The sequence below is a fragment of the Lathyrus oleraceus genome, chromosome 7, assembly GCF_024323335.1.
Source record: "Lathyrus oleraceus cultivar Zhongwan6 chromosome 7, CAAS_Psat_ZW6_1.0, whole genome shotgun sequence".
Taxonomy (NCBI): domain Eukaryota; kingdom Viridiplantae; phylum Streptophyta; class Magnoliopsida; order Fabales; family Fabaceae; genus Lathyrus; species Lathyrus oleraceus.
In genome coordinates this window covers 472,062,578-472,077,691 of record NC_066585.1, presented here as the reverse complement: position 1 = coordinate 472,077,691, position 15,114 = coordinate 472,062,578, and the positions used below count along the sequence as shown (strand labels likewise).

The window sequence follows — 15,114 nt, the reverse complement described above, 5'->3', positions numbered from 1 at the left end:
CTCATACCAGATGAGATACGTAGGCAGGAGGTTGAGAATAATCTCTCTGGGCACCCTTTTATTTGTTTTGCGTATGTTCACCCATTTTCTTTGTTTTTGTGTGTTCACCATTTTCTCTGAGTCTCTGTTTCCTCTCACCATTTTCTTTGTTTTGTGTGTGTTCACCATTTTCTCTGAGTCTCTGTTTGTTCACCCTTTTCTGTGTTTTCGCGTGTGTTCACCCTTATTCTCAACTTGTGTTTACCGCACCGTGCCTTTGTTTCTGGCATTTGATTTCTCGGGTGTGAGTACCCGTTTGTTCAGCGCGCGTGTGTGGTATGTTCATACCTTTGGGGATTTCTTCTGTTATTATTCGGGGTTCATATTGGGGTTCACCTGTATTGACTTGGGGTTCACTTGGGGTTCATATTGGGGTTCATTTGTGTTGATTGTTATTCATATTGGGGTTCATCTCGGGGTTCATTTGCGATGACTGTTATTCATATTGGGGTTCATCTTCGGGGTTCATTTGTGATGATTGTTACTACTTGGGGTTCACTTGGGGTTCATTTCGGGGTTCATTTGTGATGAGTGTTATTCACTTGGGGTTCATTTGTGATGATTGTTATTCATTTGGGGTTCATCTTCGGGGTTCATTTATGACGATTGTTGTTCACTTAGGGTTCCTCTTCGGGGTTCATTTGTGATGATTGTTATTCACTTGGGGTTCATCTCGGGGTTCATTTATGGCGATTGTTATCGTTTGGGGTTCATCTTCGGGGTTCATTTGTGTTAATTGTTATTCATATTGGGGTTCATCTTCGGGGTTCATTTGCAATGACTGTTATTATTTGGGGTTCATACTGGGGTTCATCTCGGGGTTCACTTGTGACGATTGTTATTCACTTGGGGTTCATCCTTGGGGTTCATTTATGGTGACTAGTTATACATATCAGGAGTTTATTCTGGATATTTGGTTACTTTGTTGGGGTTCGTTCTGATAACCTTTTTCTTTGGTGTTCGCTGGTTAGCGTTTGCTATTGTTGGGAGTCGGATGTAAGTCCATGTATTGGCATTCTGTTTCCTTTTTGTTTGTTAGGAGTCGGGTGTAAGTCCATGTATTGGCATTCTGTTTCCTGTTTGTTATTTGTTGGGAGTCAGGTGTAAGTCCATGTATTGGCATTCTGTTTCCTTTTTGTTATTGTTAGGAGTCGGGTGTAAGTCCATGTATTGGCATTCTGTTTCCTGTTTGTTATTTGTTGGGAGTCAGGTGTAAGTCCATGTATTGGTATTCTGTTTCCTTTTTGTTATTGTTAGGAGTCGGGTGTAAGTCCATGTATTGGCATTCTGTTTCTTGTTTGTTATTTGTTAGGAGTCGGGTGTAAGTCCATGTATTGGCATTCTGTTTCCTTTTGGGTGTTTCTTTTGACGTCTTAGCGTCCCTTTTTGGTGTCTTGTTTCGGCGTGCGTTAGCCGAGCTACGAGTGCTCTGATTCTCCTCTAGATAGAGAAGATATGTAGACATAGGATGCGATGTCCTAGCGAGCATGTCTCCTTATCCCGAACTACATTGACTCTGATGTTTGTTTCTGACAAACTACGTAGGCCCAGGATGCGACATCCTGCCGAGTCCACTTCCTCCGTCTTCTTTCTCTCCACCTGTTTATTGTTCCGGTTTGTGAAGTTTCTTTGAGCAGATTATTAGCAACCCTTTCCTTTCCTTTGAGCTATATTTTGAGCGTGGATCCCGTCGAGTACGGCGGACGTGAGGGGTGCTAACACCTTCCCCTTGCATAACCGACTCCCGTGCCTTGTAATCTCTGGTCGTAAGACCGTTCCTTTCCCTTTCTTAGGTTAGTCTTGCGCTCCCTTTCCGTCATAGGATGAATAGCGTCGGTGGTGGCTCTGTATTTTCCTCCGCCGGTTGTTTTTCGCGTCGCGACAATTGTCTCGCATTTTTTCTCAATCCTTTCTTCAATCTGTTACAAGTGTTCTATCGTTGACCAATAATTATCATATCAAGGAATTTTAAAGTTTACTATTCATACACTTTTATATATGTTCAATAGTCGCAATATATATAATTCCATTGTATTAAAAGAGTGCGAGTAAGAAGTTATTTTACAAACTTTGAATTCATTTATTGACAATTCTTTTTATTTCACAAAGGTCTACATGTAAGTGAGTTTCATTTCACTTTTCTGCAATCCTAACTTTAACAACAACGACAAAAAAAAATCATATCCCATTAAATGGGTCGGAAAATCCCAAGTTCATCAAAACAAAATCATTTTCTTGAAACCACATGTAATATATATGCCTAAGATTTAACGAGAAAATTCTTGAACCATTCAGCAGAAAGCTTTGGGTGTCTTTTCTGACCGTCTTTAAAATCAACGAAGACGAGTCCAAATCTCAAGCTCAAGCCAGATTCCCATTCAAAGTTATCCAACAATGACCATGCAAAATATCCCTTTACATTCACACCATCCCTGTGATACATAAAGGCCAATACTAAAGAGTTAATCAAAATAACTAGAGGCTTAAAGATTCTTATGATAAAATATAACTTGCCTGATTGCTGTTTCAAGATAGTAAAGATGACGATAGTAGTAATCAATCCTATAAGTATCTAAAAGAGATTCTTCAAGAGATAATGTTGGATCGTTGAACTCATCACGACCTATCAATTTATTTTGTCATACTTTCATTAACTTTAATAATATCACAATACTATGCATACAATATATCTTATAAAATACAAAGTATTACCATTTTCAGTAATGTAAATTACAGGGTCCTTGTACGTCTTCTTGGTGTAAAGCAAAAGATTCTGAAACCCTTTTGGATAAATACATAACCAACTGGAAGCAGACTGCATAAAAATTACAAAATTATCTTTACATATTAGAAACAATCTTTTTGAATACAAAACTTACAAATGAAAAGCATTGATATATAAGTTGTCTTTCAATGAAATGATGAAATACATACCATTGGACCAAGAGGCTTGCCGTTATGTTCAACTGTCATTAAAAAAATTAAACCATGCTTAAATAAAAGCTTCAGAGTATGCAAAGTTACATTTCTTTTAAGCTTATATGGAAATTGATTGATATACTTACATGTAGCATTAATAAGAGAATCAGTTTGTATGGCCGGTTGCGCGGCATTGCGAAGGTGAGGTGCATGAGCAGCATAGTAGGATGAGTAATAGTTTAGGCCTAGAAAATCAAAAGACCCCTTAAGTTCCCTTGATTCTTCTTTTGAGAATTTTGGTAACCTTTTTCCCACCAAAGTTCGCATGCTTTTTGGATATTTGCCTCTTGTAAGCGGATTCATATACCTATAGCAAAATGTAGATGCAACGAAAACCATGAAATACTCGTCTCTAATTTTCAGCAAATCATATACATATACATAACTATATTTCTTTTAAATACAAAACATGAAGTGAACCAAAATTAAATAATAATTGATTTAATATTTACCATCCAAACATGAAGTCGAGGCCTCGTTTTGAAGCATCAACATCGGCCTTCGCTGTAGTGGCCGGCTCATACCAGTGTGAGACTAAGGTAATCCCTATTATGCCTCGTTGAGATGACTGCATTTTGGTTATTTTGTTAGAAACATTTCCAATAAGTTCATACTTAAAAAAACATGATCTAGAATCAGAGTAATAAGTAATTTTCTTTAAACAATAGAAGACCTTATATTTGATCTGGTACAAATTTGCAGCAGCAGAATGAGCAAGAAGTTGGTTGTGTGCAGTCAAATATGGTTCTGTCCCTGAATCACCTCCTGTGCAATTCAAATTTAACCAATCTGAACATCGACCCGGTGCGAACTTTCCGATTGCATAAGCATTCATGCTCACACTCCATGGTTCATTTATAGTAATCCAATGTTTCACTCTATCACCAAATTCCTTGAAGCAAAGTTCAGCATAGTCTCTAAAATCATCTCTGCAAGATTGCGAATTACATATGTTAATCAATAATCTATAGTCATAAAAAATAATTCTAAACATGAAATTGGTGTCACTCACACAATGCGACGCCTTAAAAAACCGCCATACTCATCCTCTAAAGCTTGGGGGACGTCCCAATGAAAAAGTGTCACATATGGTTGCAAACCTGCATTATTCTCAATGATTAACAACTACATGGATATGATTCAAACATAACATGAAATAAACATTCTCAATGATTAACAACTACATGGACATGAAATAAACATTGATGAATCCTTACCCTTAGCCAATAATTCGTTGATGAGATTGTTGTAGTACTTTATTCCTTCAGGATTTACACCTCCGCTAAGCTTTCCCTCTACAGATGATTAACACAAAATTTTGAATAGTTATTATAAATCACTGATCTACAAAGAGACATATTAACAAAAAAAAATGACATACTTGGTAGAACTCTAGACCAAGAAATGGAGAATCTATAAGCATCCATATTCAAATCCTTTATGAGTTCAATATCTTCTTTGTACTTATGATAGGAGTCAACCGCTACATCACCATTACTTCTATCTCTTATTTTTTCTGCAACCATTTCATTAATAACTATGAGCAATATATATACAACCTATGTAACTGGAAATTCAATTCGGTTTATAAATAAAACAAAAATTACATTATTAACACTAATATAGATTAATTATTCAATAAATTTAAAGAATTAAATTTTCTTTATTGGAAGCTATAATTAAAGATGTAGGTTGTTGACTATTATTTGAAGGGTTGTTTGCCGTGCAGATCCGTTAAACAAGAAAAAGTTAACTATATAATATCTCTGACATTAATTGCATATGTATTATTTAACTATTTTTTATAAAAATAAATTAAAAAAATTTAATTAGTTATGCTTAAAAGTCAGGGTATTTAGTCGAATTCCAAAGTTCATTAAAATTTGTCTAAAATTTCATTCAATATAAAAATCCATTTAAGGAATCTTTTTTTATATATTTAAATTAAATTAAATTTTGTATTAGTATAAAATATAATATAATATGTTAAAAAATTAATATTAAAAAATGAAAATTATTGACTGTGTTTGGAATATATGATATAATTGATTAGTTAAATTAAAATATAATACTTAAAATATTAGAAAACCAATGAAAATTAATTTAATATAATATACTCTATCAAAATTTAAAATTAAAATAGTATATTACTATCAAAAATAAAAATTAATATACTCTATCAAATTTAAAAATTAAAATAGTATATTATAATTTTATAATATATTATGTAATAAAAAATCATAGCTATCCCATATCATACCACTAATTTTAAAATATCTTGTTAATTGGATGTAAGTATTAAAATCTATGGGTGATTTAATTTGATTTAAAAAAATCTAAAATTAAAATTTATTCAATATCTAATTTTTTAGATTAATTTATAATTTAAATTTAAATTAATTTAAATGTAAAACACATAATATTTTTTTATTTGTTGACAGAATAAAATAGATGATATACTCATATATTTTCAAACATGAAAAAAGAAAACAACCTGGATATTTATGAGTGAAGTTATCCCAAATGCTTGGTCCTTTTCCACCCTCAAATGCTGCACCTTCATACTACAAAAAAAAATCAAAATAACATAAAGTTAATAAGTTAATAATTACTCTTCTACAATATGAACACTACATAGATAATAATATCAGTAATTGAAAGCAATAATAAAAGATGGAGTTGGTGCCTGATATGCAGAAGAGGCTGTTCCAAAAACAAAGCCTTTGGGAAAACTGCTCCGGTTGAAATCAGAAACTTCATGAACACCAAGAGGTTTAAAACCATTCATAGGAGTAACAATGGTGATGGTTAAAAGAGAGAGTAACAGAAACACGTTGATATGAAATACTGCCATTTTTATTCTTATTATTTTCTTGACTATGCTTTGCCTTTATAGTATAGGAGGCACAATATTTCATTGACTAAGAGATAAGAAAGAGTGAAAAGTTTGATTACTTTACGTTGAATAGTGGATATAGATGACACGTCCACCTTCTTTCATGGATATAGATGAATTTTAAATCAATAATTGCATTAATTCTTTTTCTCATTAACATAATTATTATTTTTACTAGATGGAGTGATATAATCTAAAAGAAATTTCCATATACACACTCATAACTATTTATGAAATTTTGAGTTTGTTGAAACATGATATTCGGCCTCATAGTAATACTCATTTTAAGTATTGCTTTTTTATATCATCCTTAATAAATGTCTTAATAAATGTGTAATGATAGTGACCCTTTAGAACAATTTAGGAATGTAACGATGAAAGGAAAAAATAATTTTAAAAGAGTTTAGTCTCTTTTTAGTGTAATTGCTCTCTCTTTCATTGCACTACCAAAACCATGTTCACAACAAATGGTGCTTTCATTGTCATGGATTCTTCTCTCAACCCTTACTACCTTCATGATCCTACTGCTATCAACACTCATACACCGTTGACACCACAAACTTATCAACAATCCATTCCCAATAACACCAAGAAAATTGAGACCTCCCTAGAAATATGTCATATTTCCTAAAAATGGGACCTCCAATACAATTTTAATATTTATTTTTTAATTATATTATTTAATTAATATTCTCTATTTATTATTTTCTTATTTTTATTTATAATAATTCAAATACATCAATAATAAATAAGAATAATTTAATAAAAATATTATTTTTTCCTTTTTATTTATTATATTTTTTGATCTATATAAGATATTCAACTATGACGATTATTTTTGTGACCGAGGCAATATTATTTAAAACTTAAAGAAATATCTCACAATCATCCTTATCAAATTGATAACATGGTATTTGTAAAGTTTTTTTTGAATCATTAAAAGTCTAACAAAAATTAATTAAACTTAACAATCAATTAAATAAAAAAAACACTTTTCACCGAAAAGTAAAAATGGAAAGCAAAAATAATCATTTAAAATTTATAAATCAGCAAAATAATATATTATCTAAATATAGAGAGGTATTCAAAATTTATTATAGATAGTTATTTCCAATAATATTACATTTTATTTACTATATAAATTTTAAATAAATAAATAAAAAAAGTTATTTCATTCAATATCGATTAAATACAATTAAATATGTAATAAATTATATTAATTTTTATATAACAATTTATTTTATCTATAATACAATTTTTCTTTATCATCGAATTTTATATGTTTTTTCTCTACGATAAATATTCAAGGGTATTATTAAAAACAACCGTTGAATTAAGTTGTTTCCCTCATCTTATAGTTTAGTTGGCTTTTTATGCTGTGTAATGTGAGATTTGACGTTACGAGATGATTTGATTTTAATAATATTTAAGCAGGTTTTGAAAAGTATTTGTGGTATACTTTTAAACCAACTATTAATAGTGTTGATGATTTTGATAGGTGCAAAAGTTTCCTTTATGAAATAATAGTGTTTATTGAAAGAATAGTGTTGAAGAAATATATTATTCTCCAACAACGGATGATGAACAACAAGGAAAGTTGGAATGTTCAGCTTGCCTGTCACACTTATTGTTATTGAGAAGATTTTCTTTTCTTTTTCATATTTTCATTTATTAAGTATCTTAAGAAGATTTTGTTAGTAAAATTGTGGTCTCATAGTCTTTTTGAAAATTTATTCCGCCACTTCCAAAATTTGATTTGACAGCCTCCAACTTTCGACAATATCTATATTACTTATAACAAAAATTTAGCAAAATAGTCATGAAAATTTCGATAAAACAAATTAAAAATTGAGCATAAATTGAAAAAATCGTTAATGTATTTATAAAGTTTGATATTTACTTTTATTGATTTTTAAAAAAAAAATTCACATACTAGATTTTTGATAAACTCCGTATCTTTGATAATTTTCTGAATTTTTGAAAAAATCGATAATTTATATTTGTTGAAAGTTATTCAAGTGTTGTAACCGATTAACATGGAGTGGTAACCGATTACAGCAATGTCAGAAGTTCATCCAAGTAGTAGAAAATGGTGTTTTCGTTGTTGTAATCGGTTAACCTATTGTGTTAACTGGTTACCACCGAAGAAGATTTAATTTTTATGTCAGGTGTAACAGGTTCATCATATGGTGTAACTGGTTATAAGCCCGATTTTTGTACTTTTCTGTTATTTTACTTGATCATTTTGTTTCCCAATCATATTGTAACTCATGTATAAATGTATAAGATGCATTCTCGTCCTAGATGAACGCAATCATAACTTCTCACTCTCAATTCTCTCTCTCTCTTTCTCTCTCTCTCTCTCTCTCTCTCTCTCTCTCTCTCTCTCTCTCTCTCTCTCTCTCTCTCTCTCTCTCTCTCTCTCTCTCTCTCTCTCTCTCTCTCTCTCTCTCTCTCTCTCAATTCTCCACTTTCACTCTCCATATCCAAAAGTTACTCCACCATTATTCACCAAACATGTGGTGTCTTGTTCCAACATTTGGCATCAAGAGTATGGTTCTGATCCATAAACACCTAATGTGCAACATGAATTTTGTCTCCAATGAAAGAATCCCTACAAAATTACATATCTGTGAAGAATTACAAAAAATAGTGCAAGCAAATGAAGGTGTTGTTTGACTACCAAGATATTCTTAAAGTGACCAAGAATGATGTTACTCCTCTTGTTCAAGATGCAACAAAGACGCAACAAGAAACACATAAAGAAGGGAAGAAAAAATATTTTAAGGCGTTGTTTTTTATCCATCAATGTGTCGATGGCGATAACTTTGAGAAAGTTGATGATTGTGAATCTTCGAAGCAAGCATGGGAGATCTTAGAGAATGCCTAGGCAGGGGCTGATAAGGCAAAGTTAGTGAAGTTACAAACTCACAAACGTTAGCTCGAATTGATTCAAATGGAAGGAAAGGGAGACAATCAACTATTTCACGATAAGAATCACTCGATTGGTGAATCAAGTGAAGGCATGTGGAGAAGCTGTTACGGAGCAGTATGTTGTCGCTAAAATCTTGTGTTCTTTAACACCAAGATTAGACAATGTAGTTGCGGCGATAGTGGAATCGAAGAATCTTGCTACGATGAGTAAAGAGGATTTGCAAAGCTCTCTTAAGGCTCATGAGCAAATGATGTAGGAGAGAAATAACGATAAGGAAATGGCGGAGATCGCTTTGCAAACTCGTTTCAATGAGAAAGACAAGAGCTCGAAAGGAAAATTGCACATGAAGAGCAAATGGATTTTTCAGAATATTGGTGGAAGAGAGTGTTGGTTGCGGTAAAGTAGCAAGATAAAGTAAGTATTTTGTTATATCGTCTTCACAGGGATTAGTGTGACATCAAATATCGTTCAACGGTCTCTACGTTTCGAAGCTTGGGTTTGCAAGATTTATAAATGCGGAAAGCAAAACATATGCACAAGTAATTAAAGTAACGGAGAGAACTCGTCAGGAATGAATTTCATCCACCTATCTAATACACAAATTTATCAATCAATTGTACACAACCCAAAACACTTATCAATATCTTCACGTATCGCTCATATCAGTGTTCATGTCTGCAACGCTGACGAGAGTTCTACCATATTGTCTAATCGACGATCTCTCAGCTATCAAACAACACAGAGCATTAAGAATCAATACCCACGGTGAATGTTAGATCTAAATATATGTCTAGAGTTTAGCGTCTAACAGATGATTATCCTAGATCTAGATTCGAAGAGTATTTCTCAATAACGGTTCAAATTAATAGATAAACAAGTAAATAAGGATATCATCGATATAGATTCGCAAAATAGATCATATACAATGCCATGATCAATAAATATACATACTATCAAAGTAAACTTACATACAATTCCAATAAGAAAGGTACAAAGAGAAGAGTGAAGATGAACTAGAATCTCTCCACATGTCAAGCAGATTGATGCAAATCTCACTCCGGATCTTCAAGATTGCAACCCCTAATGTTGTTTCTAAGCTACCCTCCATAAAAAATGGTGGTGATGGAATTGGGGTTAAAAGTTCCCAAAACCATCCCTAAAAATCTATTCACAAATGAATATATATGGGCTGAAAAAGTGGATTTGCGCTAAGCCCGTGCATAGCTCGCTTAGCGCGACCATGATAAAAAAATAGCAAACCTCCATAATTCGTGCTAGGGTCGTGCTTGGCCCGCTCCTAGCACGAGTGCACTAAGCGCGCTCAAAGCATGCTCCTAGCACAAAAAGTGAAATTTCCTCTTGTTCCTCTTTTTCTAAGCGTGTTAGGATCGCGCTAAGCCCAAGTAGGAAAACTTAGAATCTTAAAAAATATTATTTTGGGTCTTGCTTAGTGCCATTGATCCCAATTAGGGGTGTTCAAAAATTTGGTTAACTGATCCAAATACCTAATCTAAACTGAATTGAACCATAAAAAACTTAAACCATTTAAATGGTTGATAAATTGAATTGTTTATTTTAACCAATTCAATTAATCTAATTGAATTTAAAAACCAGTTTAAACTCTTATAAACTCTTTCCACAATTTTATCTAAAATATAAATACTATTATTTAACAAATTCAATAAACTTAATAAATCATTACATTAAAATGATAAATATTTTAATCATAATCTTTTAATATTTTTTAGTCCGTTACTATTATCATAACATTTTCACAAAAATTATAATGATTTTGTTGTTTAATAATCCTTCACAAAAGTTATGAATGATTTATATGATATGATGCATTTATCCTCCTGATAATACTTCACGCCAATGAAGAAAATTGAAATACTTGCATTTTCTTCTGTTATCCTACTGTTTTGAATTATTTTTTACTTGTGTGTTCCATGCTCATATATTTTACCTATGTTCTTATTGATGGTATACTTAAGTACTCTTGATGTCATTTTAATCCCAAGGTAAATAATCTCTATTTAAATCAAAATATTTAAACCATTTTTTTTTAAAAACTGCTATATAAACCATTTTTTTTTAAAAATCCAGATTTAAATTCAATTTTTAAATTCAATTTTATTATAAAAATAAAAAAAGAAACAGTTTTTTTAAATATATAAGAAAACCAGTTTAGAATTTGGTGAAAAAATTAATCCAATTTTTTAAAAATTGGTTTTAAACTGGTTTAAATAAATTAAACTGGTTTAAAATTATGAACCGATTCTGAATTGGTTTTAAACCGAATTGAATTGATTAAACAGATTAACCACTTTTTGCTGAAATGGTTTTTAAAAACTGCATTGAACCATTAATATGGTTGGGTTCAATTCAATTCATGAACCACGAACACCCCTAATCCCAATGCTTCAATTATGCATGAAAACCTACAAAAAAAAAGATGAAAACTATCAAAAAAACAATATTTACATGATAACGCAAACTATACAATATATATATATATATATATATATATATATATATATATATATATATATATATATATATATGCAAACGTTGAGGTTTACGCAAGAAAATCACTTGAGACAAGTTAATAAGTGTCAGTAAACTACACACATATTTAACACAATTCTGACACTTATCAAACTCTACCCAACTTAAAACATTGTTCGTCCTCAAACAAGAATCTAACAAACCTAAAGAAACAAGAAAAACCTCCAAGACTTTATGATCAAACAAGTTTTTAGAACCGAAAGCAAACGCATGGTTCAATTTTTCAAGAGTACAATCAAAGTAATACTTACCACTATACTACAACGACACCATGATCATGAAACAAACTCTAAGCACAAAACACATGTCAAAAATTCTAAAGCAATACATTTTCAAAAATGAATCACACCTACACATAACTTCATCACTGGATGAAGAATAAACATGAGGGATTTGACTCACACCCAACAATCTTGCTAACATCATGATCAAATTATGCATTCATCTAAAAAACTTATATTGAAAGCATAAAATAAAAATCACAAGGACTTCAAGGGTTTTAATATGGATTTAGTAGCAAATAAAGGTCATTGAAACAAAAATATTGTCGAATCATATGGGACTGGTCATTTCTCACAATCTCAAGCATTTATAAATTTCATACACCTTTTTCTCATTGCACAATTGTTACACCCTATCACACAACTTATTAGCACAATTTATTTGCTATTCTTTTTTTTTCTTTTTCAATGCTTTTTATTTTTATTTTATTTTTCTTTCTCACCTCATAACAACCAACCTTTTCACCCCAACTTGAATGCAATCAATCATTGTAATATGAATGCTCCCAAACTTTTTAAGGCAATGGTAAAAATTAAAACCACAATTTATAGTTGAGGATTCAAGAAAACAATTTCAAAATCCAATATAAAATCAACAATGAACTAATTAGTTATGTATAAGTTCCAAAAGTTGACATCAAAATGGATCCTGACATAAGGCTCAAAGGGGGTAAGCAAATTCTCACTCAATCATAAGGTAGGACACTTTTCGGTCAAGTGGTTGTGCTCAAAACCAAACAAGATGCCTTAATCATTTTAGTGCTTTCATACAAACCAACACGAATGCAAGATTAAAAATAATTCAAACGAGTTAAAATAAGAATTATTGGTATCATGTGCATATAGTAAACAATGGAAGGGCTCCTCACAGTTGACTATAATCTAAAGTGATTCAAACACGAATAAGTATTGCAAAAGAATGAATGACATAATATTTGTACAAAGCATAAGTTTCATATTCATGCTATGTTGTAGAAAGCATTAAACATGTACCTTAGCAATGTACTTTTCTTTCATAATTGTATCATTACCATAACATTTTCTTGTTGATGCATTCAAACTTGAAACAATCACTCTATGTCTCCTCAAACCAATCAAAGACAAACTTCTTAGACAAACATAAAATAATTTTCTAACAACTTAACAACTTTAATTAAATCACTACTAAACATAAAATAAAATAAGATCAAAATGGGTCAAAAGACTTGGGTGAAAGTGGATAAGTGGCTGAGATATTTTTCCATGTGCAGCAAAGCGCGCTAAGCTCCCTCTGGTCGTGCTAAGCGGCATCAACAAAACAAGATTTTTCAAAAATGCCAATTTTTTTCAAGCTTTCCATCCACTCTCACTCTTTAATAAATATACTACCAAATGAAAAGACATTAAAGAATTAAAAGGTTGGGTTGCCTCCAAATAAGCGCTTGTTTTATGCCGTTAGCTCGACGCCTTTATCTTGTATACGCTCCTTCTTGTTGCTTCTTTTGCGTGGCTAGTTATTCACCCAAAAGCTACCCCTAACCAACACTTGACAAAACATGAAGGGAAACAAAAATATATACAAACACTTGAACAAACATTATGAAAAACAAGAATATATACAATATAAACAAGTATGGAAAACAAGTGCAAAGAAAGTATCTATACATTATACACAAATGTGCAAAGCTTAAAAAGATAGAAACTATTGCGATGCTTCCAATATCTAAACACCAATCCTCGGTAACGGCACCATTGTGTTGGTAGCGGTAAAGAAGCAAGAAAAAGTAAGTATTTTTTTATCGTCTCCACAGGGATTAGTGCGATATCAAATGTTGTTCAACGGTCTCTATGTTTCTAAGCTTAGATTTACAAGATTTATAAATGCGGAAAGCAAAACATATGCACAAGTAATTAAAGTAACAGAGAGAACTCGTCAGGAATGAATTTCATCCACCTATCTAATACGCAAATCTACCAATCAGTTATGCACAACCTAAAACACTTATCAATATCATCACGTATCGCTCACATTAGTGTTCATGTCTGCAACGCTGATGAGAGTTCTACCGTATTGTCTAATCGATGATCTCTCAGCCTATCAAAAAACACGGAGCATTAAGAATCGATACCCACGGTGAATGTTAGATCTAAATCTATGTCTAGAGTTTAACATCTAACAGATGATTATCCTAGATCTAGATTCGAAGAGTATTTCTCAATAATGATTCAAATCAATAGATAAATAAGTAAACAAGGATAACATCGATATAGATTTGCAAGATAGATCATATACAACGCCATGATCAATAAATATACATACTATCAAAGTAAACTTACATACAATTCCAATAAGAAAGGTACAAATAGAAGAATAAAGATGAACAGGAATCTCTCCACGTGTCAAGCAGATTGGTGCAAATCCCACTCTGGATCTTCAAGATTGCAACCCCTAATGTTCTTTCTAAGCTACCTTCCATAAAAAATGGTGGTGATGGAATTGGGGTTAAAAGTTCCCAAAACCATCCCTAAAAATCTATTAACAAATGAATATATAGGGGCTGAAAAAGTGGAATCACGCTAAGCCCGTGTAGAGCTCGTTTAGCGCGACCACAATAAAAAAATAGCAAACCGTCATAACTCGTGCTAGGACCGCGCTTAGCCGCTCCTAGTACAAGTGCGCTAAGCGCGCTCAAAGCATGCTTCTAGCATAAAAAGTGCAATTTCGTCATGTCCCTCTTTCTTAAGCGCGCTAGGACCGCGATAAGTCAGAGCAGGAAAACTTAGAATCTTAAAATATGTTATTTTGGGTCTTGCTTGGTGCCATTGATCCCAATGCTTCAATTATGCATGAAAACCTACAAAAATAGATGAAAACTATCAAACTAAGTAGTATTTACATGATAACGCAAACTATACAATATATATGCAAAAGTTGAGTTTTACGCAACAAAACCAATTGAGACAAGTTAATAAGTGCCATTAAACTACACACATATTTAACACAATTTTGGCACTTATTAGATAGTCCCAAAATTTAAAGAATTTGACTTGTCAAAGGGGTGAGACCAGCTGCAACAAACATGGTGGTCAAGCCAACTTTAGAGGTGAAAAGAAGAGGTTTGACAAGAGCAAATCGCAATGCTATAAGTGTCAATGGTTCAGTCATTTTGTAAAATAGTGCAATGCGAACAAGAAGGAATCTCAAGGGGATGAAGCCAAGGTTGCAAGATAAGAGTTTGATGAAGAGAATACACTATTGGTCATGATCACGGAAGGGGATTGCAACAACAAACATATTCAGGAAAGCAGCTGCAACAACTCAAATAATTCTAAAAAAATTGAGTTGTTACTGGTTGAATGATGCGGTTAACCGGTTGGATGAAGAGGAAGACACCATGATGAGTTTTAAAGGAGTTCAATGCAGCGAGGAATGGTAT

At 32.2% G+C, this 15,114-nt stretch overlaps 1 protein-coding gene across 1 annotated transcript; it reads right to left on the bottom strand.

The window, feature by feature from the left end:
- Positions 1-2,095: 2,095 nt before the first annotated feature.
- On the bottom strand, positions 2,096-5,936 carry LOC127106857 (cyanogenic beta-glucosidase). Its single transcript, XM_051044154.1, has 12 exons — positions 5,705-5,936; positions 5,513-5,582; positions 4,400-4,534; positions 4,236-4,313; positions 4,031-4,118; positions 3,692-3,947; positions 3,471-3,586; positions 3,105-3,325; positions 2,974-3,005; positions 2,752-2,854; positions 2,554-2,662; positions 2,096-2,471 (listed from the first exon to the last, which is right to left on the bottom strand). The coding sequence occupies exons 1-12, from the start codon at positions 5,870-5,872 to the stop codon at positions 2,300-2,302; spliced, it is 1,548 nt and encodes a 515-aa protein (XP_050900111.1). The 5' UTR covers positions 5,873-5,936; the 3' UTR covers positions 2,096-2,299.
- Between the last annotated feature and the right edge of the window lie 9,178 nt (positions 5,937-15,114).

Bases quoted from the DNA above. Each gene is read 5' to 3' on its own strand.
- LOC127106857 (XM_051044154.1), bottom strand. From the start codon at position 5,872: ATGGCAGTATTTCATATCAACGTGTTTCTGTTACTCTCTCTTTTAACC. The intron at 5,583-5,704 runs GCACCAACTCCA...TTTTTTTTGTAG, and splicing joins CAGCCTCTTCTGCATATCAG to TATGAAGGTGCAGCATTTGA. The intron at 3,587-3,691 runs GTCTTCTATTGT...ACCAAAATGCAG, and splicing joins TGTACCAGATCAAATATAAG to TCATCTCAACGAGGCATAAT.